This window comes from Pygoscelis adeliae, unplaced genomic scaffold (assembly GCF_000699105.1).
Source record: "Pygoscelis adeliae isolate BGI_AS28 unplaced genomic scaffold, ASM69910v1 Scaffold208, whole genome shotgun sequence".
In the NCBI taxonomy this organism is placed as follows: domain Eukaryota; kingdom Metazoa; phylum Chordata; class Aves; order Sphenisciformes; family Spheniscidae; genus Pygoscelis; species Pygoscelis adeliae.
Window position 1 is genome coordinate 1,681,508 of NW_008825290.1, and position 24,917 is coordinate 1,706,424.

The 24,917-nt window shown below is 44.3% G+C and overlaps 1 protein-coding gene across 2 annotated transcripts in view; it reads left to right on the forward strand.

Annotated features, from left to right (window-relative positions):
- The first annotated feature begins 11,863 nt into the window (after positions 1-11,863).
- Positions 11,864-24,917, forward strand: part of SETD5 (SET domain containing 5) — a 41,445-nt gene continuing 28,391 nt past the window's right edge. The window contains exons 1-7 of one of the 2 annotated variants that reach the window (XM_009329942.1): positions 11,864-12,040; positions 15,865-15,970; positions 16,840-17,051; positions 17,210-17,430; positions 17,802-17,989; positions 19,051-19,089; positions 20,635-20,877. In XM_009329942.1, the coding sequence (XP_009328217.1) occupies positions 17,376-17,430; positions 17,802-17,989; positions 19,051-19,089; positions 20,635-20,877 (525 nt within the window). In that variant the 5' untranslated portion in view covers positions 11,864-12,040; positions 15,865-15,970; positions 16,840-17,051; positions 17,210-17,375. The remainder of the gene's footprint in view (positions 12,041-15,864; positions 15,971-16,839; positions 17,052-17,209; positions 17,431-17,801; positions 17,990-19,050; positions 19,090-20,634; positions 20,878-24,917) is intronic. The other variant, XM_009329941.1, reaches the window with a different exon arrangement.

Here is a 24,917-nt window from a genome sequence, read left to right on the forward strand (position 1 = left end):
ATTTCTGAATTCCAGTTGACCGCAGCAGAAGTCTGAAAATCTTTTTCATCCTTTTTTAGAAACACTATTACAAAAAATTGCACAATGGCAATATGCTTACAATTCCTCTGAGAGGCAAAGTAAGCACAAGCTCTCCTGGTAGGTTTCATTCTTAAATTAACGTAGGATATTCTCTGTCTCTCAAGTTAACTGGACTTAGTCAGAAGGTTTATTCATGTTTGAAACAATATTAAATAATTGTCAGAAGCAGTATTCTAATGGCACTTGTTTGCTGGTTTTCGTGCCATCCAAATGAGAGTACTTCAGCGATTCTGCTCCTCCCTCACTTTATAAATTCACCTGGGGAATTGAGTGACTCAGTTTGGTAATGGCTCCAGATCGTGCTTCTACTTTTTATTTGCGTTTGTCCATTCCACCACTCCCTTGATGGCTGCCGAGTTTCTATATTTCCATAGATTACCTTGTTCCAGCTGCCTTTGCAGACATTCAGAGCTCTTAAATTCCCTTCTGGTAGCTCTCAAAATCTGCTGCTTTGTGCAGGTAGAGCTCTCCTGGTCGGTCCTGCCTGTGCGCACGCTTGTCCTTGCCTGCGCAGAGGAGGACGTGGAGCCACCTGGGCTGCTCTCGCCTCTTCTCCTAATCCAGAGTGGTGCTTTCCTGCCTCTCCTCTCCTCCTCCGGGTCCGGCCAGGGAGGAGCCCCATTGCTCTCATCTCTGCAGCTGTGCAGTAAGGAAAGACTTCTGTGTCCTAAGGAAGAAGAGGCAGCTCAAAACTCTGTAGCTTTTTGAACATTGAGCCTATCGATTTGTCACATAAATCAAGCTATTTCTGATGTGGGAAAGAGGTTGTCTAGCAACTGCAAGTTTCCTTGCTTAGGGCTTAAGGGATAGTAAACTGCAGAAACGTGTTGGGGCAATACACAGTGTAAAGCAAAGGCCTCCAGCTTCGAGATCTAGTGCAGCAATCCCTGCTACTCACCTCGTCCAGACAGTCCTATCTGTCTTAACCTGCAGAAGCTACTCGCGGAAGGTGCTGCACACAAAAGAAGTTGTGAAGGCTTAACAGTAAGGAAATCTTCCCCCTTCTTTGCCTTCCCTCTTTGCTGTGCCATCATCCCCCTTTCCCCAGCATTGAGAGGCTGATGGAGACGACCTGCTGGAGGAGGGTTGTCAGCCTCTTCAGCATGAGCAACTCTCGCGTTTCAACCTCTTGGTTTCATCATGTGGTTGTACATACCTGTGCTTAGTTGCATCTGCAATAACAATGAAAAAGTCCTCAATATATTACTCTGCTCATAATTCAACATTCAAAAAACCCAGTGGTTGTGGTAGCAGATAGCATTTCATTATTGATGTGTTACAGAACCACTTGCTCAGCATCGCTTTCGTGTGAGCTCCACAATGAGCACTCTTGGCCAACTGTTTGATGTCAGTACTCCAGCGTTACCACCCACATGCAGTTAAGGTGGTTGGTTAGTGTTGTGTGCTTATAGAGAAGCTCTTCTCAAAGGAAGAAATTACTAAGTGTGCATGTCACCAGAAATAAATCTGGTTTAAGTGACTTTTGTCTTTATTCAGTCACCAGTTGCAGGCTTGTGACTGCTGATTTCTGGTCATCTGCATTTACTTTGAAAGTGTGTTCAACTGGATTATCTGCTTTTCATCTTGTTAACAGAAAATGGGCTAGTCAAAAGTGACCGTGGTGCTCAGCACTGGCTGTACCGCTGAGCTGTGCGTTTCTTGCCAGCAGATATGAAGTAGGTATTTGGGAGCTTCCCGAATAAGTGTCACACCTTCATCTCTGTTGTTGTAAAAGCAAGTCTTTGATTTTCTTGTTTTATCAAAAACTTATCAAAATAACTTATCAAAACTTATATTCCTTAAAGCTTCATGGTCCAATATGTTGTTTGCTGATGGCTTATTCTGTAAATCTGACTAATGTAACATTGCAATTGGGCGAACATCCACTGTGCACGGAGGATCCAACATGCAGAGCCGGGGCATGCCATGCTGCCATGTCGGTAGTACCTGCATTTTGGGATCAGCACATATCTTGCCAGCGCCAAAATACAATATAACACGAGATGCAAGTAAGCAAGAAAAGCGAACCACAGTAAAGAACATGTCTTGAACATAATTCAGCATCAGCAAGCGGGTAGAAGCCCCAGAAGGGGAAATAAGGCTTTTTGGCTGATGTGCTGCCTTTGGGCCTTCGTGATTGCTCTCTACCACTGTCCTACTGACTCTGTCTGCTCTCTTAAGTAGAAAAAGTAGATCTGCAGGAAATGTGTGAATTTTCTAGGAGTCCCAGAACCATCTTAAATGAGTAAGAGTGCCACTGGGCACCGGTGCCTGGGCAAGTGCTACAGTTGGTGGCGTTTCCTACAAGAGACCTTCCTAAGAAGGGGATGTGGTGGGGCAGTGCAGCGAGCTGAGCTCTGAAACCTGCCACAGTGCTGGAAGAATGCTGAAATTCTTATTAACCGTGTAAAATTCACTGGATTTTAATGCTTCTCGGTGATTATGTAGCTCAATTAGTAAATGGATCCGACTCTTGCTGTGTGTGGTGCAGGTGTTTTCATAGCCTGGTTTCCCACTCAAGGCGCGTTGGACAAACCGGTGTTTGTCGGGACGCAGCACACAAGCATTACATAAGCCTAGAGTAACTTCCTTGCAATGCAGAGAAAAATGCATTTGCATGATCTTGAGCCCAGGTGCAAGGCTGCAAAACTTGCCGGTCACAAACCGCAGAGGCCAGGCCGGAGCCAGGAGGGCACTCGGTGATGCTTTGGGCAGGGGGGGAAGGGCCAAAACGAGTCCTGTAATGGAAAGCAAGGCTGAACCTTCGCTTGGGAGCCGCAGCTCCATAATTGCCACACTGTGTGATGTTGCCATGGCTGCCTGGGCTGTCCCTGCATGATGTCCTGGTGTGTGAGAGCAGGGCTGAGGCTGCCGGTGAGCGGAGAGCTGCTGTACGTGTTTGGGGAGCTCAGGCGTGCACTGGCAAGCCGTGGTGACGGGAGGATCCCCGGCTGGGAGATTTGGGGCTTTGAGCTCAGTCTCTCCCTCATCTCTTCCCCCCAGCCGATCAGAGGCTGAGCTGTGATTTTTGCAGGACTTTAAAAACCTTCTTTACTACTTTCTTGCTATTGTAAGGTCCTTCGTTCCGCCTGAAGCCGTGGTCATGCTAGGAGTGAGGTGGCAGCGTGAAATGGAGGATCCTGGGGGGCACGGAGGGGGGCCTGGGGAGGCTCGCTGGGCCTGGATGGGCTCCGGCGTGTTTTGATCCGAGATCCTTTGGCCGCGCTGCCATCTGCATAGCCTGTGAATAGTTTTCTCTGGCACAGACCTTGTTCCTCAGTGTTGCATCATCTCTGGGAGAAAGGCCAGGTCCGGAGCCCCAGCACAAAGGCTTTCTGAAGCCGATGAAGCTTGTTCTGTGTGCGGAGCGTCTCTCTCCTTCCTGTCGTCCTTTCCACGGGATTCCTGAAGCGGCCTCCGTCCGAGAGCCCCTTCGTCAACAGCTGCTTTATCTCTGCCACTTCCTGCACACCTGGCTGATGCAACGTCTGCCTTGGAAGCCGCTGCTGGAGTCTCCTCTGGAGCTGGGTTGTTTGCCCTGGCTGGGAGTGGCCAGGCAGGCAGCCTTCATCACGTGGGGGCCTTAAATAGATGTAGAAAGGACGTACAGCCAGACCTGCGAGGCAGAGAGCATTTAGTGGGATTACGGAGAAATCTTTTTTCCGATTCTAGGACTGGAGGTTGCAATCCTACTCCTGGCAACTTGTTTGTGGTTAGCCTTCCACTGGTTGCAACTTCGGGGCGCTGCTCCGTGCCAGTAAATTCTGCTGATTCCCCTTCTATATTCAGCGACTTCCCGTGACTCTGGACTGTCCGGATTCTCATGGGAACTGTAATTCTCTGGGTTTGGATTTGACTCTAGTTGTTGCCCTTTATTGCTCCGTTTCCCTCTGACCTTGCATGTGGTATAGGCTTTTCTCTGAAATCCCTTCAAAACACAATTTCAAGGTCTAGAGGTGGTGGGGGACTTTTTGAGGGGGGGTGTTGTCTGACAGCCTTTTTAATTTAGGGTTTGTCTACTTAGGAAAGTTTAATAGTTTCACAGGTACAACCATTCATGTGAATATTATTACATTCACAAGCAACAAAATCTAGAACAAAGAAACACTCTGGTCTGCTAGGATTCAACCAGTGTAATTTACATTATTTAAATTAATCTTGAGTCTTATTTTAACTGTAGCCATTTTCTGGTGTAGGGACGCCTCTTAAATTGAATCTCGAAACGTAGGATTTATACAGACAAGGTGTGGCGGACTGAGCAGTGGTGCTTTCCAGTATTGCTGTTCCTAGTTGTCTGTTGTGCCCCACTGCAGAAATTTATTGCCCCTATAACCGTATCTAAAAAGGAATATGTATTTTTACCTGCTTCTGCTTTTAGTCCAGTCTTCTTGGCATCAACTGCACTTGATGAGACATGGCAACGTTTCCTTCCTGCCAGCTGTTTTGGCAAAGACTTAGACGGCACAGTTGCACAGTAACATCAGCTGCCACAGCTGGATTCACTGGAGGTTAGTTGTGAAGCCCTTAATCTCAAAATATCGGTTCTGAACCTTTTTGTTTGCAATTTCTTATTTTTGTGACATACAGACATTTGACTGTTCTCCTTCACTCCGTGGGAAAAGAGAGCAACTATCTCAAGAGTATAGAACCGGCACAGCAATTAGGATGTGTTCCCCTTGCTGCAGAATAGTTTACCCCCATGACTGTCCCAAATCAAAAGTTTGTAGAACTGAAAGAAAAGAGGGGTGTTTTTCCTCTTTCCTGTTTCATTTACTTTAGTAATTTTTGTATCATCGTTTCTGTGGGGTATCATGTATAATTCTTTTTTCTCTGGTATTGCTGTATATCTTTCAGGAAAGAATAGAAAACAGTATTTGCAAAAATAAAAGTGTTTTCAGGGGGTCGCCTTCCTTTCATTTTTGAAAATATAATTTTAAATTCTTCAGTATTTGAAGAATTGTCATCTTCACCAATGACTTGTTATGCTGTGAGATAGAGGCAATGTAAAACAATGTAGAAAGGGGCCAAGAATTATTCTTTCTGAGTCTGTGGGATTTTTCTGAATTTCCTCCACTATTACCATTATTTTTTAAGTTTTATTTTGATGATTAACATAAGGTGTTAGCATTTCATATAGGTTGCGAGATTTTCAAAATACTGTCTTGTGAAGTTTTCTTGAAGATTTCCTCTGTTTATGGCCCTTAAAGTTATGAGGACTTTGATATGAAGTTCTCAGTTGGGATAGTCCTTTTCCCTTTACATTGAGGTTGTTATTCCTTTAAAACATCATATCTATCGCTGTCCTGCTCAGCAGACTGTGTGTGCAGACCACACAAATGCAGCTTCTCATCAGCCTGGGGTACAGGCGAAGTTTCCTGGTGTCTGCCTGCCACCTCTCCGTAAACATACCTCAGAATAATTTGGTCTACTGCGGATCACTGCTCCTCTGTAATTCGCTTCCCCTTTCTAATTTGGCATGTATTTGTTTATGGAATTATCCTTATATATGACTCTTCAACCAATTTCAAATCAATATAAATTAAAATTTCCAGTAAGGTTCCGTGATGCAAATTAGATGTTTTAAGAAAGTCCAAACAAACCCTTGTCCGATGTCTCCACCTCCGGAGTGTATTGGACTGTAAAGAATGTGGTTGAATTGTCCAGTAGAAGGTATTTCTAGAAGCAAAGTCTTATCTGCCCTTCCTTTATTTCTTACTAAATTTTTCTTCTATTTCTTATCATAATACCTCAAATCCTTAGAGATTCCAAAAGAAAAAAACAGGAATTTTTTTTTTTTAATTGTCTGCAAAACAGAGGTTTTGCATAACTTCTTGACTGCTGAAGCAGCAGCAAAGTTTTGAGGTTATTCTTTTTGCTTTCCTGAGTAATCTCCGCAGTCTTGGGTCAGTTGCTGAGAGTACTTGACTATGCATTTCATAATTTCTCTGCTTGATGGTTTAATTTCTTTCAGTTGCTCACTGTCATCATTTGTAGTCCCTTAGGGTGTAGTTTGCAGAGGAGTTTAACTAAAATTGATGTTTTCTTCATCAGATAAAATGATGGAATCCCATAGATGGACATGATGAAAATTGCCTTAAAATAGCTTAAACCTCATTTAAGTAAATTTTAATCAAAAGATTTTTAGTTTCCAGCTGTTTACCAAATTGTATCAAAATCAGTTTAACTTGCTTGTACCTCAGTTTTAGATGTGGCTTACGTAGCCTTCACTGAGCTGCTTTACTACGCTGACTTCAGCTAAATAGGTATATTCGTGGACATGTGTTGGGGTAGTTTCTAGTGCTTCCATAAAGCACTTTAAGAATAATGGAAATCGTTAATGTGATTTCGCATCTTGTGTGGAACAACTTGACTGATGCATAGGCCCATGGATACCAAAAGCTGTTTGAAATCACCCGTGTCCTAAAAGCAGCAGTCTCGCCTTTCCCCGATCCTTGACTCCAGGTCTTGTGCAGCGTGGTGAGCAGGATCAGGTCTCGCTGGGTTGTTGCTTTTTAACACACTTAACAATTTTTAAATGTTGTTATTCTTGTTCTAAGAGCTTGTCGGTGCTTTATCGTGGTTCTCCAGATCCCAGAGAGCAAGATGAAATCTGAACCAAATGTACACATACAAGCATTTACCCCATGGGATGGATGGATTGCTGTCTCGCTTTGTCAGTCAGCTAGCAGATGATATATGGTACTAATGATAATAGTAAATACTCATGTCAATATTTCATCTTTTAAAACTGGCACAGTTGTTTCCTTGCTGCTTAGTGAACCCAGCTTGTTTTCAGAGCAGAGCTAAGCATTTGTATTGGTAGATTGAGGCACAATTCAAGTACTTCTAGGAATCTGTATGTTTTTAGAGTAAGTTGAAGCTAAGTGACTTAAGGATTTGTCTGCTCTGCCCCTGCCTCTGTGTAGGTGTATGTCCTTATGGAACAGTGCGCTTGAAATTCTGGGAATTTGATGCATTTTTGAGCTAGCCTTTTTAAATGCAAAAACCCTTGATCTGATTCTCTTTGCACTAAAGGTGCTTGCCCTTCTGTGAGGATCTGCCCTTGACATGAGGTTTATGGGTGTGCTGGAAAGAACGGGCAGTGCTTGATTGGACTTGGGTGGACTGTACTTGTATTTGGGTGGCACCAGCTGATGAGATGGGACGTTTTCAGTATGGTAATTGAAGCACTTCATGTTTACATTAGATGCCCCATAGATTTTGGCTATTCTGAAATTTCCAGGGGAAAAGATGAATGAATAGGATCTGTAAGCCTGCTAACATTTTCTATACTGCTCACTTGCAGAGAGGTTTGCTACTGATGCAGATGACAGCGTAAGTATGAACTGGTCAGAATTTGCTGGCTGTGTCCCAGATGAGGTCGCTGGAGAGGATGCCAAGGAAGGCTGCATGGCAGAGCTGCTATTTCCAGTCTGCCCCCAGCTCTGGCCTATGGCAGTGTGAGATGCAGGAGAAAAACGTGCTTTGAATTTTGTGAGTGGTAATGGCTTGGGAGTGTAAAGACGTGCAGCTCATTATATATGGAGTTCATCCTATATAGGTGACCTGCAGGCTTGTTGCCGAGCGTGAAGAGGAGGATGGTGGTTATCATTTGGATGCTAGCAGTCCTGGGTTGTCAGAAGTCTTGGGTCTGCATCCAGTTTTGGGAATTCAATAACTAGAGTTGTTGGCAGGTGTGGGGAGTGGTACAGAAAGCACTTGTTTGTCCTTTGCTGTCTGCGAACAAGAGATATGGGATTAGTGGCCATCATCAGTGCAGGCAGAGGGAATTTCCCCATCCTCCCTGCCCTGGCACACGTGTTGAAGTTGTATATAATCAGAAAAGGCTTTTCTCAGTTTGTCCACGATGTGTTTTGTACCAGCGTTACCTTCTTATTCTCGGCAACGCGTGAGACGATGGATGCACAACGCTAGAAACATTTCAAGTCGTCTGTAGACAGAGACTCACAGACCTGCACTGACACTGCAGAGAAATGGGCTGAATCTCTCTGTCCCCCCCACCGCTTGGTAACTGCTTTCCCCTTGAGCCTGTGACCGTGGGAAGGTGCAAGGGGAGTGCCGTGCCCTCCCGCCTGCCCCCCACCGAGATTGTATAGCATCACCTGAGCAGCACCAAATGGTGATGGAGTCTGGGCATCTGAATTTAGGTTACACATGCAGTCTGTGAGGCTGTGCCCACGGTTTTTGTCTGGGGGTGAATTTTTCACAGCTCTCTCAAATATTTTGTAGAGTCCGTCACCAAGTGTTGCACCCCACAGGTGCCCAGAGGTGTCTGAGACCAGATCAGTAGCGAAAACAGGAAGAACCACATCTCGAAGGAGGAGGCTCTAGCGAGCTGTTTGACTGATCATGCTTGATTGTCCCTGTTAATACTGACTTTTAACACCATAAGTAATGAAAAGAGTTTCCAGCAGTAAATTTTCTGCATCTGCTTTATTTGTAACATGGACAGCAGTGGTTGTGGAAATGAACCGATGCAGCGCTGTGCTGTTGCATCCTAAACAGAGTTTCAAAAATTAAATTCACTGCTATAGCAGGTGTTGCCTAACCTTCGCTTGGCCGGCTTAGATTTATTACAGTCCTTTCCGTCAATACAGGATGTTACCTGAAATAATTGAATAGCATATATTTACATTTTAGCTAAGGCAACCACTTAAGTTTTTGGTCTGAAGGTGGGTGAGTCTCTTGGCGTGTGACCTGTGCCGAGTGAGAGTCAGGGATACCAACGCTGGGGTGGCTGTGCAGGGGGATGCTCATCTGGGCTGTTTTCATGATGTTGGGGAAGACCAGGTGTCTTTATACTGGTATGACTGGCTAAGGAGGAAGGAGTGCAGGTGCCAAACGTGGGGGAAAAAAAAAAAATCTTTAAATCTTGCATTTTCAAAACCAGCTAAGTATTATGTATCTTAGGATGTAAAAATTCCTGTTGCCGTTTGATTTCAAGAAGAATTGTATCACAAGGAAGACAGGTTTGTGCTGTGGTCTGAAGCTCATCAAATTTTCATTAAGACTTTGAATTTTAAGAAAACTTCTCCAATGGCCCTGGAGAGAACTTGGTGTGACTCTTTTCTCTGATACAGCTGTATATTTTGGGGGGGAGGTAGGGAGGAGCTTGGGGATTGTATATACAGGAAATTAGCCAGTTCGATGGGTGAACATTTTGATCTCAACCCCAGTATTTTCTGTGCATGCTAATGTTTTGGGTGTTACAAGGCCAAGTTTCATGAAGACCAGACTGTAATCAAGCCCAAAGGTGATGTGGTCTTGGACAGCGCTTGAGATTGGTCTCAGCAATTCATTTTGAATGTTACATTGTCAGAGTTGAAAGTACGCATAAAACAGCGACAACAAACAGCAAAATCAAGCGCGGGTGATGGTTGGGCAAGTACTGCTGGGTCAACACAAAAGCGACTGAACTGGAATTCGCCTTGTCTAACCTTTCTGTTTAGTATTTCACATTTCTCCGGTAATCTCTTTCCCAAAAGTGGGAGTTACTATTGCACTGAAACAGCCTGGTGTTTGTACAGCGTTGATGGAAAGAGGGTTTCCTATGAGAAGTGGCTGAAAACTTGTCCCCGTTACCCCAGGACTGACCAGATACCCTGTGACTCTCGAGTCCAGAAGCCGCACCTGAAATCCTCCGGTTCTGCTGAGTCACGAGCAGGCAGGAGGCTGGAATTTGTCCTGATGAAATCTCAGGCTGCTGCCAGCTGGGTATGGTCATGGCAAAGACAAGAGATCAAGGGGCAGGGGGGGGATCTAAGCAAGTATTTAAAAATGTTGTGGGGAAAAAAAAAGGTTTCTATGTCCCTTAAAAGGGGGAAGGGCACTTCAGACACTGAGAAACATGTCCCGTTTCTTTTAACCTTTTGCCAGAGTTTTATGTGACTTTGGGTTGAAGCAGGGATTGACGTCCGTAGCTTTTAGCTGTATTTTAGCAGCGGTTTGTCTCATCTGGTGTCAATGTCACAAGCATGAGAAAGGATAAATGAGACACTTCCTAAAGGTCCTTCTATTTTTCTTTTTATTTTTCAAAAAAACACACTCAAGGACACCTGGGCTGTCTTGGGTTTGAGCTGCTTGTGAGCTGAGTCCTGCCTGTTTTCTTTTTCATTTCCCACCTCCCTGCGAGACCGTTGCTTTGGGGCATAACAGCGAATTGCCACAGACCACTTAAAAATCTTTATGTGCTACTTCTGTAAGTCGCTGTATGCCTGTCATACTATCAGGAAGATTTCTCTTAGGGATGTATACTGAAGGAGGAAAATATTTCCTTGTGCTAAGAGAAGTGGCCTGCCTTTCAAGACAGGAAAAGGCAATATAGTGTGTGGCATTTAAACTTTTTGACTCTCTCACTCTTCCTTCATTTGCCCTCATAGTGAGTGTGTGTTTTTGTGTTTCTGGGGTTTTTATGTGTTAAACAATGGCTGGACTATGGTGTCCAAAGGCAGTTCCCTGTGAGAAATTCACTACCCACAGAAAAACTTGGCTCACCGCCTCTCTGTAGCCCAGGAGGTTTGCTGGCAGAGCCCCCGCGATGCCGGGGAGCATGTGACGGCCGGCTGTGAGCGCAGGCTGGCTCATCCGCGCTGCCGGAGCCGGGGGAAGACTGCGGAAAGTTATTCAAGGCTGTCCTTAAAGTTTAACGTGCAGAGAGGATGGCTAAATTGTCACTGTTTTTCTTTGGTTTTGGAGCTAGCTTTGCTATGTGCTGAAATGCAGCCTTGCTCTGTATCATGAGGGTTTTCTTCAGAGCTGCGTGGAATAATAGCTCCTTTATGAACGCCTGTGTTATTGAGGTTATTTACATAACAAGGAGCTGATCCCATTTTACCTCCGGCTGCTGTCCGACCCTTGGAAGTTTGCATTTATCGGCGATTTCGCTCGCTGCCTTAGCAAAACGCTGCGGTCAGCAGGGAAGGTGGAGCCTGGGCACGGGCTTCCCTGCCGACCCCAGCACGGCCGGCGGCTGCGCCCGTGATGCTGCCTTGACTCACCCCGACTCCCCGCGCCGAGCCAGTGCCCCCGCCGTGTTTCTCGTCAGAGTGGCCTATGCGCGAGCGCCCAGACGTCTGACGTGGCTCTGCCACAGGGAGGTGTCAGCTGGGATTTCGGAAAGTTGGGGCCCGCTGCGTCAGGGCTCGCCGGACTGAGTAATCGGTGCAGAATCCAGGACGGGCCTCGCTTGCCAAGGAGAGGCTATCGGTGGCATGGGAATAGCCGCTCTGCCGGTCGCGCTCGCCCGTGCTGTGCGCCCAGTGAATGCAAATACAAGCTGATCTCGAGCAAGAGGTCTCAGATCAGTCCACCTCGGCTCTGTCTCATTGTCCTCCCAGATGGGGCTTTGCCTGCAACTTGTTTGGGGAAGGAGTTAGGAAATGCTGATGAAGGGCTGTGGGTGATAGGTGACAGCTGCTGCTTGTATGCAGAAGGAGCTAATAGATTGCTTATCTGATAATTAGTCCCAAGTTTAGTTGGGGGAGGGGGGAAACTGTCATTATCGGCTTTATGGCAGAGCAGCTCATTGCATGTCAATCCGTTTATTTTGTTTGTAAAAAAACAACCAAACAAAAAAACCCCACCAAACTACTACCATCTACCTTTCCCCTGGCCCCACATATGACAATGAAGTAAAAATGATGCGGCATGTCACTGATGGAAGTCTATTTCTGCTTTTCGTTTGCTGTGAAAGCCTTCTTTAGGGGTATACAGGGAGACCTCGTCCTGTAACGGAGATGCAATGCTTTGTTTCTACCCCGGTAGGTTTCCCCATGTCCGTGACGTGTTGGCCGAGGCTCTGCGGCTCCTCTCCGCCCTCGGAGCGGCCAGTCGCTGCCCTCTGGACTCCGTGATCCCCGACGGGCGTCATGAGCATTGCAATCCCTCTGGGAGTCACCACACCAGATACGTCCTACTCCGACATGGCTGCAGGATCGGAGTGAGTGTTACCCCACGGAGGAGGAGGAGGGGAGGGTGTCAGAGGGCTGCCCTGGCGTGGGGCTGCAGGATCGGTGACGGTGCTTCCTCCACTTGGGAGGAAGGGGGTGCTGGTCCACTGGCTGTGTGAGAGGTGAACGCAGAGACAGACTCTGAGTGTTTAACAAATGCAGTGTTACGGAAATCGGCAAGTTTGACACAGGAGACAGGGAAAAGGAGAATTCCAACAGTATGAGGCACTCAGCCATGGGTTTTATATCAGCTTGGCTAGTAAGTCTGTACTCAAGTGCAGTCAGTTGTGCATTTGCTGTACCCATGCTTGACGTTGGCAAGGTACGAGCCAGCTCCTTTTGCAAAAGCTGTGTTATATGAGGGATCAGTGTGCTGAGCCTCCCTCTCAGTAGCGCTTACTAGCTCAGACTCAGTACCAATCTTAAATGACTGATTTCTGGACCCCTTTGGAGCTTGGGCAGAGATGCTATACAGCATCAGCCTGTGTAGACAACTTTATTTTGTTTCCGCCCCTGAGCACACCTCAGTGGGCAATCCTTCAGGGTCCCCACCACAGGACCCTGTGCAGGGCTGTCACCGCAGTCCTATCTCTGAGGCCTGTTGGAGGGGACTTACCGTTTCTTTTAAAAGACTCTGCTTCTGCAGGAGTCAGGAATATTTCAAATCCAGAAAACATTGCATTGCGATCTTTTCTTAAAACCCTTGTTGGAATGATGTCAGCTCAGATGAGTACTATGTTTTTGTCGGGGGCGAGAGGGAGGGCTCAAGTTATTTCTGTGTGCTTCTGTCTCCTGCTTTCCTGCATCCTTCTTTGAAATACGGACTGTAGCATCTCTTTACAAAAATTTACAAAGGGCACTTTGGAGATAGATTTCCCCCATGTATTATTTAAAGGCACCTACTGTGCAAATACCTGCATGTCAGATTGATCAGTGTAGAACAGATACTGCTCCAGACTATTAATTTTGAGCTGTAAGAGCAGTGGGCTAGGATATGAATCATTGTTTTTCCCTTCCACCTTGCCCTGATTTGACTACGCACAGAGTTTCACTGCACAGTCGCACTCTCTGCAAGACTACTAATGCTCTTTTTTGTCTCTTGGCACTGGCCCCATTCTAGGCATTCTTCTTCGTGATACTCCGTTCCATCCTAAAGCCCATATTTTTACATGTTGTTTTTAGACGGGGAGTTAGAATCTAGTAAGTCACTCATCTGCAGTGGGTATATGATCCTTCACTTTTCAAGATTTAACATTCAGTATTGCTTGTCACCATGCTTTTCCCACACCAGCACTTTAAAGACTCAACATGCAGGAATTTTAAACTGTTTATGACAGGAGAAAGAGTGCTAAATAGTTTACTCATGTACTAGGCCCTTTGCTTTCAGAGCTGAGCATGGTAGAGAGGAGAGCCAGATATATCTACGCGTGTCCCTTGTAACATTGAAATATCAAAAAGACTGTCTGTAAACCTTCTGCAAAGCATTTTCTTTTTCCCTGGCTGTAAGATATTTGTAGGTCCAACTTGAGGCTAGGCTGGAGTGATTTGAAAAAAGGCTTTTGAAGATTTCTGAATTGGTTTCTCTGTTTTCTAAAAACTAGGAATGCCAGGATTTTATTCTCCAGGCTTTGCATTGATGCACTGTTACTTACTGCTGAAGTGCCCTTCATGAGTCTGTTCAAAGTTACGGTTATCCTCCACTTCTCCTTTGAAACTCTACTAGTTCGATGCATGAAGTCTGGGGTACCTGAGCTTCTTGTCTCTTATAAGGGATTGATTTCAAAGATGTGCATCATGAAGGCAGTGGGAAGGTAAAAGGAAAACTAGCTGGCCCTCTTTGCAGGCTGAGCTTTAGCATGCTCCCCTGGCCTCTGATACAGAGGGGAGGTCAAAATGCTGAAGGGTATTTGTGCTCATCTGAGGGTGACATGGAGGCTGCAGAGTAGTTTTGCTGTGTTAGTCTGACCGCATATTGGAAGTTGTTGAAGCTCCTTGGCGGGCTGCTGCTGAGGAAGCATGGGCCCAGCGTTGTTGCCCCTGGACACCGTTGCACCAGCAATCCTGAAGTTTTATTGCTAATGCTTGCAGCAGCATTGCTGGTATTCCAGGCTGACTGTAGTTAGGAATGTGGGTGACTTGGACAGAGGATGGATCTGCTGCTTAGGCTCTTTTCCTTCTAGTATTGTTTCTGAAAATACGATTAAACCTGAATGGATTTAACTCTGTACCAATCCGGAAGTCCTAAAGGACTGCTGCAAAGATCCAGCAAGGCTGGATTATGTGGCAAGCTCTACATGGTGTCTTTTATTAAGAAGTGTATCCTCTGAGAGGTATCACCACCTATATCTCCTGCTTTTGACAATTTAGCTGGCTGTAGTTACATTGAAAACCAACTGAATTTATCATGTCATGCTTCTAAATCCTGAGCTACAGAAGTGCAGTTTGCATAGGTTTAAGGTCTTCCACTTTCTGCAGTTCCTTGTACAATAAACTATTGCTCCTTTATGTTGCAAAGACAGATCCACCTTACTCCAGAATAAGCCAGAAGCTTAGAAGGTTAGTGCTTTAGAGAGTGTATCGGGTTTAGCAGAGGGTGGGGCAAACTTCAGTGCAGCAGAGATTTCAAAAGCTAATAGGAAGTCCAAAGGGCACAGGGGTTAGTGTTCTTGGGTGGTGTCTAAACACTGCCCCACGCGTGACCGCTGGCCATTGTTGTCTGAGTACTGCCTGATTCACACTGGCAATGTAGGACCCACTGAGAATCCTGCGAGATCTCACCAGAGCAGCAGAGGTCCAAGGTAAAGTTTTCCTTTCCTGTATTTTTCTTTCCTGCTTGCTCAGCTCCATGCTGTAATTTTGAAGATGATTTCACCTGCAGACATGATTCAGTAATATTCTGCTGTATTCTGATACGGGCCCTACTTCTGATCTGTGCAGAGGTTAGCTGACTTGTATCTTCTGCTTGTGACAGACAGTGTTTCCTTGCTAGTATTCTGTCTGTAGCCTCATTATCTAATATTCCCTGCATTGAATTGCAGCTGTCCCTTCTCTGAGTAGGGTTTCTGCAGCTTTCTGCTAAGGATATACCTTTCTTTTTTAGCTGTTTTTTTTCACCACCATGTGGTGGAAGAGTGCATTGTACCTCAGCAGCAAATTTCCCGTTCAGTACACTGCACTCCATGTTGCTGTATAGAAAGCACAGGGCGAATCTGATTTGTCTGTGGCCAGCGTCTGTCCAGGTCATGAATTTTGTTGCCTCTTTGTAACAGAAATCTCCAACTCCTGGTAGTTGCTGTCGGGACAGCTACAGGTTTCATGCAGACTTTATCACAGGACATTGGACTCAGCTAATAATTAGTATCTGAGGGAGAGAGAAACAAGCGCAGATGCAGGAAAGCTGCTTAGCTGCTATTTGAAATAAGCTGTTGCAGAGATAACATGGCAGTACTGTTCAGTCAGTGGCTTTGAGATTAGGCTGGCTGAGTTCAGATGTGAGTCCTGAACTAGACCCAACTTCCTCAACTACAAGGAAACCAAGCTGCTTACATGCTAATTATCTTTTTAACTTGCCAGATTGAGACCCAGTTTAATGAGTTATCCAGGGTGGCCCTTGCTCAGTTCCTTCCTTCTGAAAGCAGGTTCATCCTGTACGACTTCTGCACACATGATGCCAGGTGAAGCACATAGTAACAACTCGATTTCATGAAGTTTCTTCATTTTGAGCTCATGTGTTGAATAGAAAAGAGCAGTGAAATACTGGCACTAAAAAAAATGTTGTTATATTGATGGGTTTTACTTCTGGCCCTTTCTGCAGCCCAGAGTCTGTGGAAGCTAGTCCAGCTGTCAGTGAGAAGAATGTGTACTCCAGCCACGGCTATGGGGCCACCCAGAAACACAGCTATCGCGGGCTGCCTTACGCAGTGAGTACTCTCTCTGCAGTGAATCAGCTCTTTACTGTCTACTTTACTCTTTTCTCCTTGTTCCATAGTTCTTTGCCTGTTAATCCTTAGGAGTTTTGGCTTATTTATTAGGGAACACTGAGTTACAGCTGAGTTCTGCCATATGTTTTGCATTTGTGTGTTTATTGTTTGTGAAGTCTTGCATTCTCTATAGCAAGCTTTATTAGGTGATAGATTTTTAACTGAATGAAGTATATGAATGAAGTGTGAATATATATGAATATATAATATTTTCCTGGTGGTAATTTTATGCCCTGTTTGGTTTACTGTGCACTACTTGTTTCAACTGTGCAGATTTTCATATCGGTAACTTACAACTATGAGAAACAAGGAGCAGTCAGGAAGAGTGGGAGCATGGCTTGAAACTATAGGATGAACAGGATGTCACAGAATCATTGAGGTTGGAAGGGGCCTCTTGAGATCACGTAATCCAACCCCCCTGCTCAAGCTGACTCTGCTTGAACAGGTTGCCCAGGACCGTGTCCAGTTGGGTTTTGAATATCTCAATAGACAGAAACTCTACAACGTCTCTGGGCAACCAGTTCCAGTGTTTGACCACTGATGTCATCTGGGGTTATTAGCAGTACAACAGTTAATTTCGAAATAGCCTAGCTGTTTTCATAGGTTTTGAATTTAATTCGTTGGTGCAGAAGAAAACCATTCACATCTTTCAGAGCTATTGCTTTACCTTCTTGGTAGATTGAGGAATTCAGACTACTATTTTAAATAATTCTTGTTAAGTAATAACCTGGGAACTGTGGATTTGGGACTTCGGTTTCTAGGCATCATATCTTCACGTTAAAAGTAGTACTGCAAATACTCATTTTCAGGATCATAACTATGGAGCCCCTCCTCCTCCAACGCCGCCAGCCTCTCCTCCTGTTCAGACCATTATACCTCGTGCAGAACTGAACGGCCTGCACTCGCCTGATGAGGAGAACTCCGGGGACAGTGAAAGCTCCTCAGAAGGAGAATCAATTCCCACTTGGTGCCACTGCAGTGTCTCCCAAGATGGTTTCCTCCTCAAGTGTGAAAAGTGCAGGTAAGCTTTGGTGCAGTGCGGATCTGGGCTGCTCCTTGTGTTGACTTCTCATACTGAACCGTGTCACCTTTGGGCTGTGGGACGGACTTCCTTTTGCTAACTGGAGCGTTCTTTCCAGTGCTTTACCCAGTATTGACCCTCCTCCTTTGCGTTGTCAGCCTGACAAGTGTTGGTGGCACCAGGAGTGGAGATGAGGATGTTAAATCGATGTTCTTATCATCCTGGGCCCCACTGAGGGCACGCATCTTGTGACATCCTGTTGAATTTCAAGTGACTTTACTCCTACAAACCAGCTTCAATTGTGCATTCTCCTTTGGCAGAGGAATGAGCAGGGGGAAGGTGATCAGACTCCGCCGGCGGAAGCAGGACAACGTGTCAGGTGAGCTTGAGGTTGTAATTCTGATAACAGGGACTTTTGCTTTCTTCCGCAAGTCCTTTTGCCCGCTAATGTTCTTTGCCTCCCAACCACTGGGATTTTCTCCTCTCCTTCCGCCTCACCTCAGTTAGCTCTTGGGAAAATCAGATTATCTTGTGAACAGGGAAGGGAAATGTTCATCAGTGCCATTCTGTGAGATATCAGAAGTTTGAGAGACCTGTTCCCAGTTTGGGTGGGAAAACTGAGGTGGTATAGTTTTCTCAGGGAAGAGCTATGCAGGGTCATCAAGTTGTCTTGATGAAAATGGACATAAGGGTAAGCTGTTCTCTCTGGGATGAATAAAAACATTGCTTATGAAGCACTTCTCTCTATAGGTGGGGACAGCAGTGCAACTGAGAGCTGGGATGAAGAACTATCTCCCTCTACAGTGCTGTACACAGCTACGCAGCACACCCCTACAAGCATCACGCTGACCGTCAACCGTGTCCGTAGAAGCAAACCTAAGAAGAGGAAGAGGAGTACAGAAAAAGCTCGCACTGCTCCAAAGGCAAAAAAGATCAAGGTATGTCAAGTGCGTCAAGATTGCTGCAGTTCCTACCAAATGCTTTGTGGAGTGTTGTTGAGAGCAGGTTGACAAGCTGGCAGTAGACAAGAAACTTTTGTCCTGTCAGGAATTGCTCTTTCTGGTGTAATAGTGTGATGCCTTGTATTTGTGACCTGCTAGAGTACATGGCTGTTGGTTTAAAATTACCTTACTGGAACTCCACCCTTATTTCCCAACACTGTCCATTCATGCTCGGAGCTTGGGTTCGATTACATGTTTTGCCTTCTGCTCTATTAGGATTTGGGGAAATAGCTTTTGGAGTCTGTCTGTTTGTAGCAAAGGGGCAGTCTGTGAATGAAATGAAAAATGAAGGGAGCATGGCATTTCTTAGCAGGCTATGTTAAGGAATCTGGGCTGCAGAGCTTCTTGGCACTGTTCTTCAGGGACAGAGATAGTGCCTGTGTGGAAAACTATGTAGGTAGTGATGAACATTTGTTGAGGGATGACTTTACTGTCTGGTTTGTGAGGGTTTGGGGACTGAAATTATTTTGGATTGCTTATATTGGAATGCAAATGTGTGAGCAGCTGGTTCTTTCCCATCATCTGCTAGCTTTATCATGATTTTCCCCAGGTTAGGTTTCCCTTGAAGTTCTTCTGGTAGGCACTGATTAAATAAAAGACTGGGAGCAGGAGCCATGTGAGGTCTTCAGGTTTTTTGTTGTGAACCACCTTGACTCTGTTGCTGGCCCTTTTCTTCTGTCAAAGCAAGTGGGGTTAGTTGGGTCAGTTTTGGTTTTGATCTTGAGATTTTTACTAATTATGAAGCAGGCCTTTTTAGTTCAGAAATCCTGGCCGTCAAGCTTTTCAGCAGTTTCCACTGGATTTGCATTGCAGAGTCTTTTTGTTCAAGTCCATTGCTGCTTGCGTAGGTCTTCCTGTAATTCTTGCCATCTTTTGTTAAGGATTGGTCTGTTGGAGTAAAATCTAGTGTGGTTCTGGGACGCTAATTCTGAGGAAATATGTAATACTTTGGGTTTTCTCTCTCTCTCTCTCTCTCTCTCTCCTTGTTCGGGGGACAGGCCTTTCGAGAGGGCTCACGAAAGTCTCTGAGGATGAAGGTGAGTAGAACTGAGAACCCTCTGTGATGGTGGTGGGTTTTTTGTCCTGTATTTTGTGCCTCTCTTGGTTTGCCTGGGGAATTTCTGATTGTGGGACCAGCCTTAGAATAATCTCAAGCCTTACCATGCACCACAAGCAGGCCTATTCAAAAGGGTATCACAGGAATTGCCCCTTGAACCTTGCTTTTGCTTCAGATAGCTTTCTGTAAGGTAATGTCATCCAGTTCCAAGAGACATGACTGATTCATGACACTTGGGAGTGGGGTGTTTGATGTAAGGGATGTAGAACTGGTTGTGGCCACTCTTCTGTGAGGTCAGTTATCATTTGGTTGCATCAAAGCTATTTTAAGCTTGGGCATCAAAGTAGTACACAAGTTTGATGTTGGGAGTCCCTAGCAGTGTTGCCTTGTTTCTCTCCACATCCTCTTACTAGGGATGGATGGGACGATATATTTATCTCTGACTTTCTGCAGTACTGGTAGGTGTGGCTATCTGATAGAACGTTTATCTGACAAAAAAAGTAGACTTGCACTTTGACCTAAATATGTTCCTAGAAATACAAGAGGTGCCTTATAATTCACTCAATTCCATCTGACCCCAGTACTGTAGCTGACAGTTGCTTCTGGCAGGTGGCTCAGAGGAAATAGGACCATCCTGTGGTGTGTCTGTCTGTATGTACCCATCTCCATAGTACACAAGTGCCTTGAGAGGCTAAAAATGCATGAAAACTCTTAATGCTTTTAATATATATGATGAAAATAATGATTGTTCTTCAGTGGTCCTTGTCACTAATACCTCAGTGTCACATATGTCTCAGTCCCTTATGAAGCCAGTTGAGTTACTGACCTCTGGAATATTATTTGTTGAATTACTTCAACTATTGTCAAGTAAAGAATGAAGCTTAATTTTTTTTTTTTTCTACCAGCTTCTTTTTTCCCCTCCCTCACAAGATGGTATAAACGGATTACCTGATTTTGCCCTCTCTTCTTTACACTGCTTAGGACTTGCAGTTTTAACTCTCTGGGTATTAGCTTATGCTCTACATTCAGTTTCTTGAAACCCCAATGACCGTTTAGCTAGAAGGTTCAGAAGTATTTTTGGATCAGTCACTGCAAAGACTGAGATGCAGTCAGCATCATCTAGCATTATGTTGGACATGAGTGGGTTGACTGTAGGACAAGCTTACATGAGATTTATTTGCCTTTGAGTGTTCTGTTCCTTTGCTTTTTAATCTACTTAATTATTTTTCCAATGTGACTTAAAAAACTTCTGGCCGTGTACTAGCTTAATTTTCTTGTATGTAGCAGTGCCAAGTACCAACTCTCAAGAGGTCTTAGTCCTGCAGAGTTCTCCGTAGATTCCTGAGTGGCACTGTTGTACAATGTTCTGGAGGATGCAGGTTCTGAAAAATGTGTCCTCATAACCGACACTTTCTTAGCTTGGAATAGATTTGCCCTTTTTTGTAGCATATTCGTATGCTCAGAGCACTGTGGATAGGTTTCTCCCGTTGTGTGCTAGCCATTCACTCTTTGCTGTTTGGTGCAGAATTCCCCTTCTGAAGCGCATGCCTTGGATGAAAACACAGCTGAAGGGTGGGAGAATCGAATACGACTCTGGACAGATCAGTACGAAGAAGCCTTTACTAACCAGTACAGCGCTGATGTACAGAACTTGTTGGAGCGTCATCTAAACTCTAATAAAGAATATGTGGGCAAAACTGCTATGCTAGACACAATCAACAAAACAGAGTTGGCCTGCAATAATACTGTTATTGGGTCCCAGATGCAGGTAAGAACCATTGTGACAGAAGTGGGGGGTAGGTCAGGTCCTCTGGTTTCTGGACGTAAGGCGTGGGCATGGGTGAGCGATATCGTAGCCGGTCATATAATTTCAGACCAATAGGCATAGATTTGATATAAAAGGGAACAGAAGAGATACCAGTACCAAGATTCAGAAACACTTGCATTCAACCAAACCAGTGTTGCTAAGTTGGGGATATTTTGTACAGTTCTGTGGTATGGTTCACAGTTATTTTGCCATAAATAGTTTTGGTCACTGAATGGCTTGAGGCAGAACCAGATCTATCACTTGCTGGGGATAGGAAATTTTCTGCTTTCTAGCTGAGTTTTCCTGTCTTTTTTTTTTTCTTTTTTTCCTGGCTCATGTTGTGTGGAAAGCTATTTTAAAGAACCTCTCAACATTATTTTGATATTTTGGATGATTATTTGGACTCTGGTAACTTTCAAATGCTGCACAACTACAATTGATTTTAGGGAACTGTCCCTCCTTAACTTTTCTCTTCCAAGATGTGCAATGATTGGTGTCTTGTCTTGCCAGCTTTATGGAGTGCATGTAGACAAGGAGAGACAGGAAAAGGATGTGTTTGTGTGTTGTATGTCCTCCCCACTACTCTTCTCAGCTGATGTTTCATCTGGTCCGTGCTTTATTGAACAGAGAGCAGCATTCCCACTCAGTTCAGGCTTTGTGGGGCTTCCTTGTCCAGGAGAATGGACATAGGGCTTCCTTGTCCAGGAGAATGGAGATAGGTGCAACTGAAAAGGATGGGCTCCAAAACAGATGTGGGGCACCTCTTCTGTAGAAGCGGAGCAGAGTCAGAAACCTGAATATCAGGTATATGTTTGTGCTTGAATCATTCTTGTTTATATCAGCTGACTCACCACTTTGTGAAGTTCATGTGCTCCCTCCCATCTTTCTCTCTGCTTTCATGTAGGTGAAGCACATCAGGCAGAGCACAGATATTGCCAGTAAGGGAGAGTGCAGAAAGAGGACTTTGGACCCAACTTCCTTCCACTCTTGCTTCTAGTTCTGCAATAATAAGACTTCTGTGGGGGTTGGGGAGAAACACTTCTACTTGGCTATGTGAGTAGCCTTCCTAAAGAGAGCAACTGGGGAAATTTAGGGAAGAAAAAGTTCTGCTTCTCTAGAAATCTTAATATTTTCTGAGTCTAAATGTAAACTCTTCTGTCTCCTTCACATGAATTTTAGGAAAAGTCCTGAAATAAGTAATAAAACATATGCCGTTTCTTTTTATCACCTTCATAGAGTACAGCAGGACAGATGATTATAAAAGATACCATACATAAATGTGCTTGTTCTTGTCATGCTCTCTTGCCCTCTCCCTTCCCTGTACAGACATAGGTTTTCCCACAGGGAAAAGTGGCCAGCATTCCAAATCAGAAGACTCCAAATGCGATATATCCCAAAGAAACAAAGAGATAGAAAGTTGCAAAACTTCATAGTGAGCTGCAGTTACTCTAAACAAACTGTAGGTAGGTACCTATCATTGCACATGCTGGGATAGTATAAAGGGACTTAGTGGCTCTGCAGTTCCTCTTGGGTACTGAGGAAGGACCAGGTGGCTGTCCCAGGCTGCTGCTTGTCAGCCCTTACATCCTTGTTTTCTCTGCTCAGCAGACGGCTGTGGAGTGTTGCAAGGAGGATAGCCTGCCCAGGTGTGGAGTGCGTGGTCTCTCATCCTGTGCTTTATATTTTTGTTCCACTCATTTGTCTCATCTTTGTTAGACAAACTGAGAAGGCTTCTGGGTTTGCATCAGTTGTCTTTTATCTAGATGTCATTACTGGACGTAAAAATAGCTTTTCTGGGAGATAAGAAAATAGGTACTTCGAGCTAGAAAAAAAGTTAAGGAGGTCGTGCCAATATGCAGATAGCAGCTGTGTGTAGAAGATGGTTATCGTAACTGCTCTATTTGGCCATGAAGACTCTGGAGAGAGGAGAAAGGAATAAAAATAAGATGTTTTATATGCCCTGCATGCTCTCACAGTTGAGTGTGTTGTTTGGCTTGGGTAAACAATGATGCAAGTGTATACTTTAAAAAAAAAAAAAAAAAAAAAATAGAAGGAGGAAGCTTCCCCAAGCCAGGAGGAGTAGGAAAAGATGGGTTGACGTTATACATGCAGGATATGGTATTTCGATCATTGGAATGTTTTGGATAAACCAATTCTCAACTGTCCTAATGATGCAAAGGGAAACTTGTGAAAATATGAAGCTGTTCAGTGTCATGAATAAAATCATCTTAGTGCTGGCTACTGCCAGATGCTTGACAAACCGAAAACTGTTTTCCAGCATCAGGTGAACAGTAATACAAGACAGTCATGGGCCAAAGGTGAGAGTGAAGGCTACCAGACATTAACTTGCATCTCTGAAAGATACGAAGAGAATTTGGTAGAGTAGTAGAATAATTTAGGTTGGGAGGAACCACTGAAGGTCATCTGGTCCAACCCTCCTGCGTAGGGCCAGCTTAGATGAGAAATTGATTATAACAGCAAACAAGTGGTAGTAGAAACAAAATTATTCAACTGGATATGCACTTATGTCTCAGTCTTAATTTGTCTACTAACTTCAGATACTTTCTCCTTATCTCCTTCTGTCACACACTAACAAATCTAGTCCCATTTATTTATTCTCTGTTACCACAGCTGGATATTACAAAGTGTATCCAATGTTTTCAAAATAATTTAGCCACTATTCTCGGCAGTGTAAACAGTCTTATCCTACAGTTCACTTGTGTCATGGGGTTGTCAGTCAGAAATCAGGGCCAGCAGTGTGGCTTCTTAGTCTGGAAATAACATGTTTCTTTTATGCTAGTTCAGTGGACTTGGTGAATCCTCTGTGAGCTCCTGTCAGGACCCAAGATCTGAAGAGATGAATGACACTCTGCAAGGCTTTCCAGAGTCTCCATACATGCAGGTTTTTCCAATTGCCGGCAGATAGAGTGGTATGAAAAAGAGATATACCCCATAGGCATGATAAATGTAGCACTGGATATATCTTGAAGAGGAGATCTGGAACAGCAAGACCATTACTCTCATCTGCATAGGTTTCAAATTAATATTTTTATAAAGCTATCTTTATCCTGGACCTGAGTGAGAGAAGTCAACAAATAGATCTTACTTTACTGGCTGATCCAAGATCGCACAGTATAATGTCACATTAAAACAACGAAAGTCATCATCTTCCCAAAGAGGTTTAATTCAGAGCACACCAAAAAAAAAAAAAATCTGTGGTTCAATACTTTCATATGGTCAGTACAAAGGATTTTGTTTGGTTCCCAGTGCTGAGTGCTACCTTAAGGCATTAACTTTATTTTCACAAGGTTAGAATGTCATGTGTTCTGTCATTGTCCAGACTGAGCCCCTTCTTAAGCTAATGTGATTTTTATCCATTTGAGCAGACTGCTCAGTAGCTGTTTCTAACAAGAGAGTTTTATCGGGAAAAGTTGGGAGCTTGCTTTTAATAAAATCTTGTGTTTTACTTCTAATTTAGATAGATGACTGTCATTATTACTGAAGTAAGAACACTTATGCCTCAATTCACTCCGGAAAAGTATCAAAACTGGGTCCTTATGAGCAGTGAACAGCATGCTTAGGAAAGAGCAGGGCGCAGCTCTTGTGGTGAGGCAGCCAGCCATCTTCACATAATTTTTAGTCACAGAGAGTTCAATCTGTTAAGCAAGAAGAGTACTTTGTTTTTATGGAAGAAGTCTTTCCTATGCCCTAGTGCTTATAATATCCCTTCCATTATTCCATAAAATGTGTCATATTTGGATGTCTGTGCTTAAAGAATGTTGTGGTTTCATACTGTCAAGACACATTGTTGTGAAAATCCATTGTAATAGAGCTGTAGACTTTTAACATAAAGAAGATTCAGCAAATTGTCACTACTTAGTTAAAAATGTATTTCTTCATGTTAAAAAAAGAAAATCCACAGCGCTAGTTGAGCAGGCAGATGAAGAGAAGATTCTGGATGGAGATAGAAATTGCCAGCTTAAGTCTTTGGCCTGTTAGCT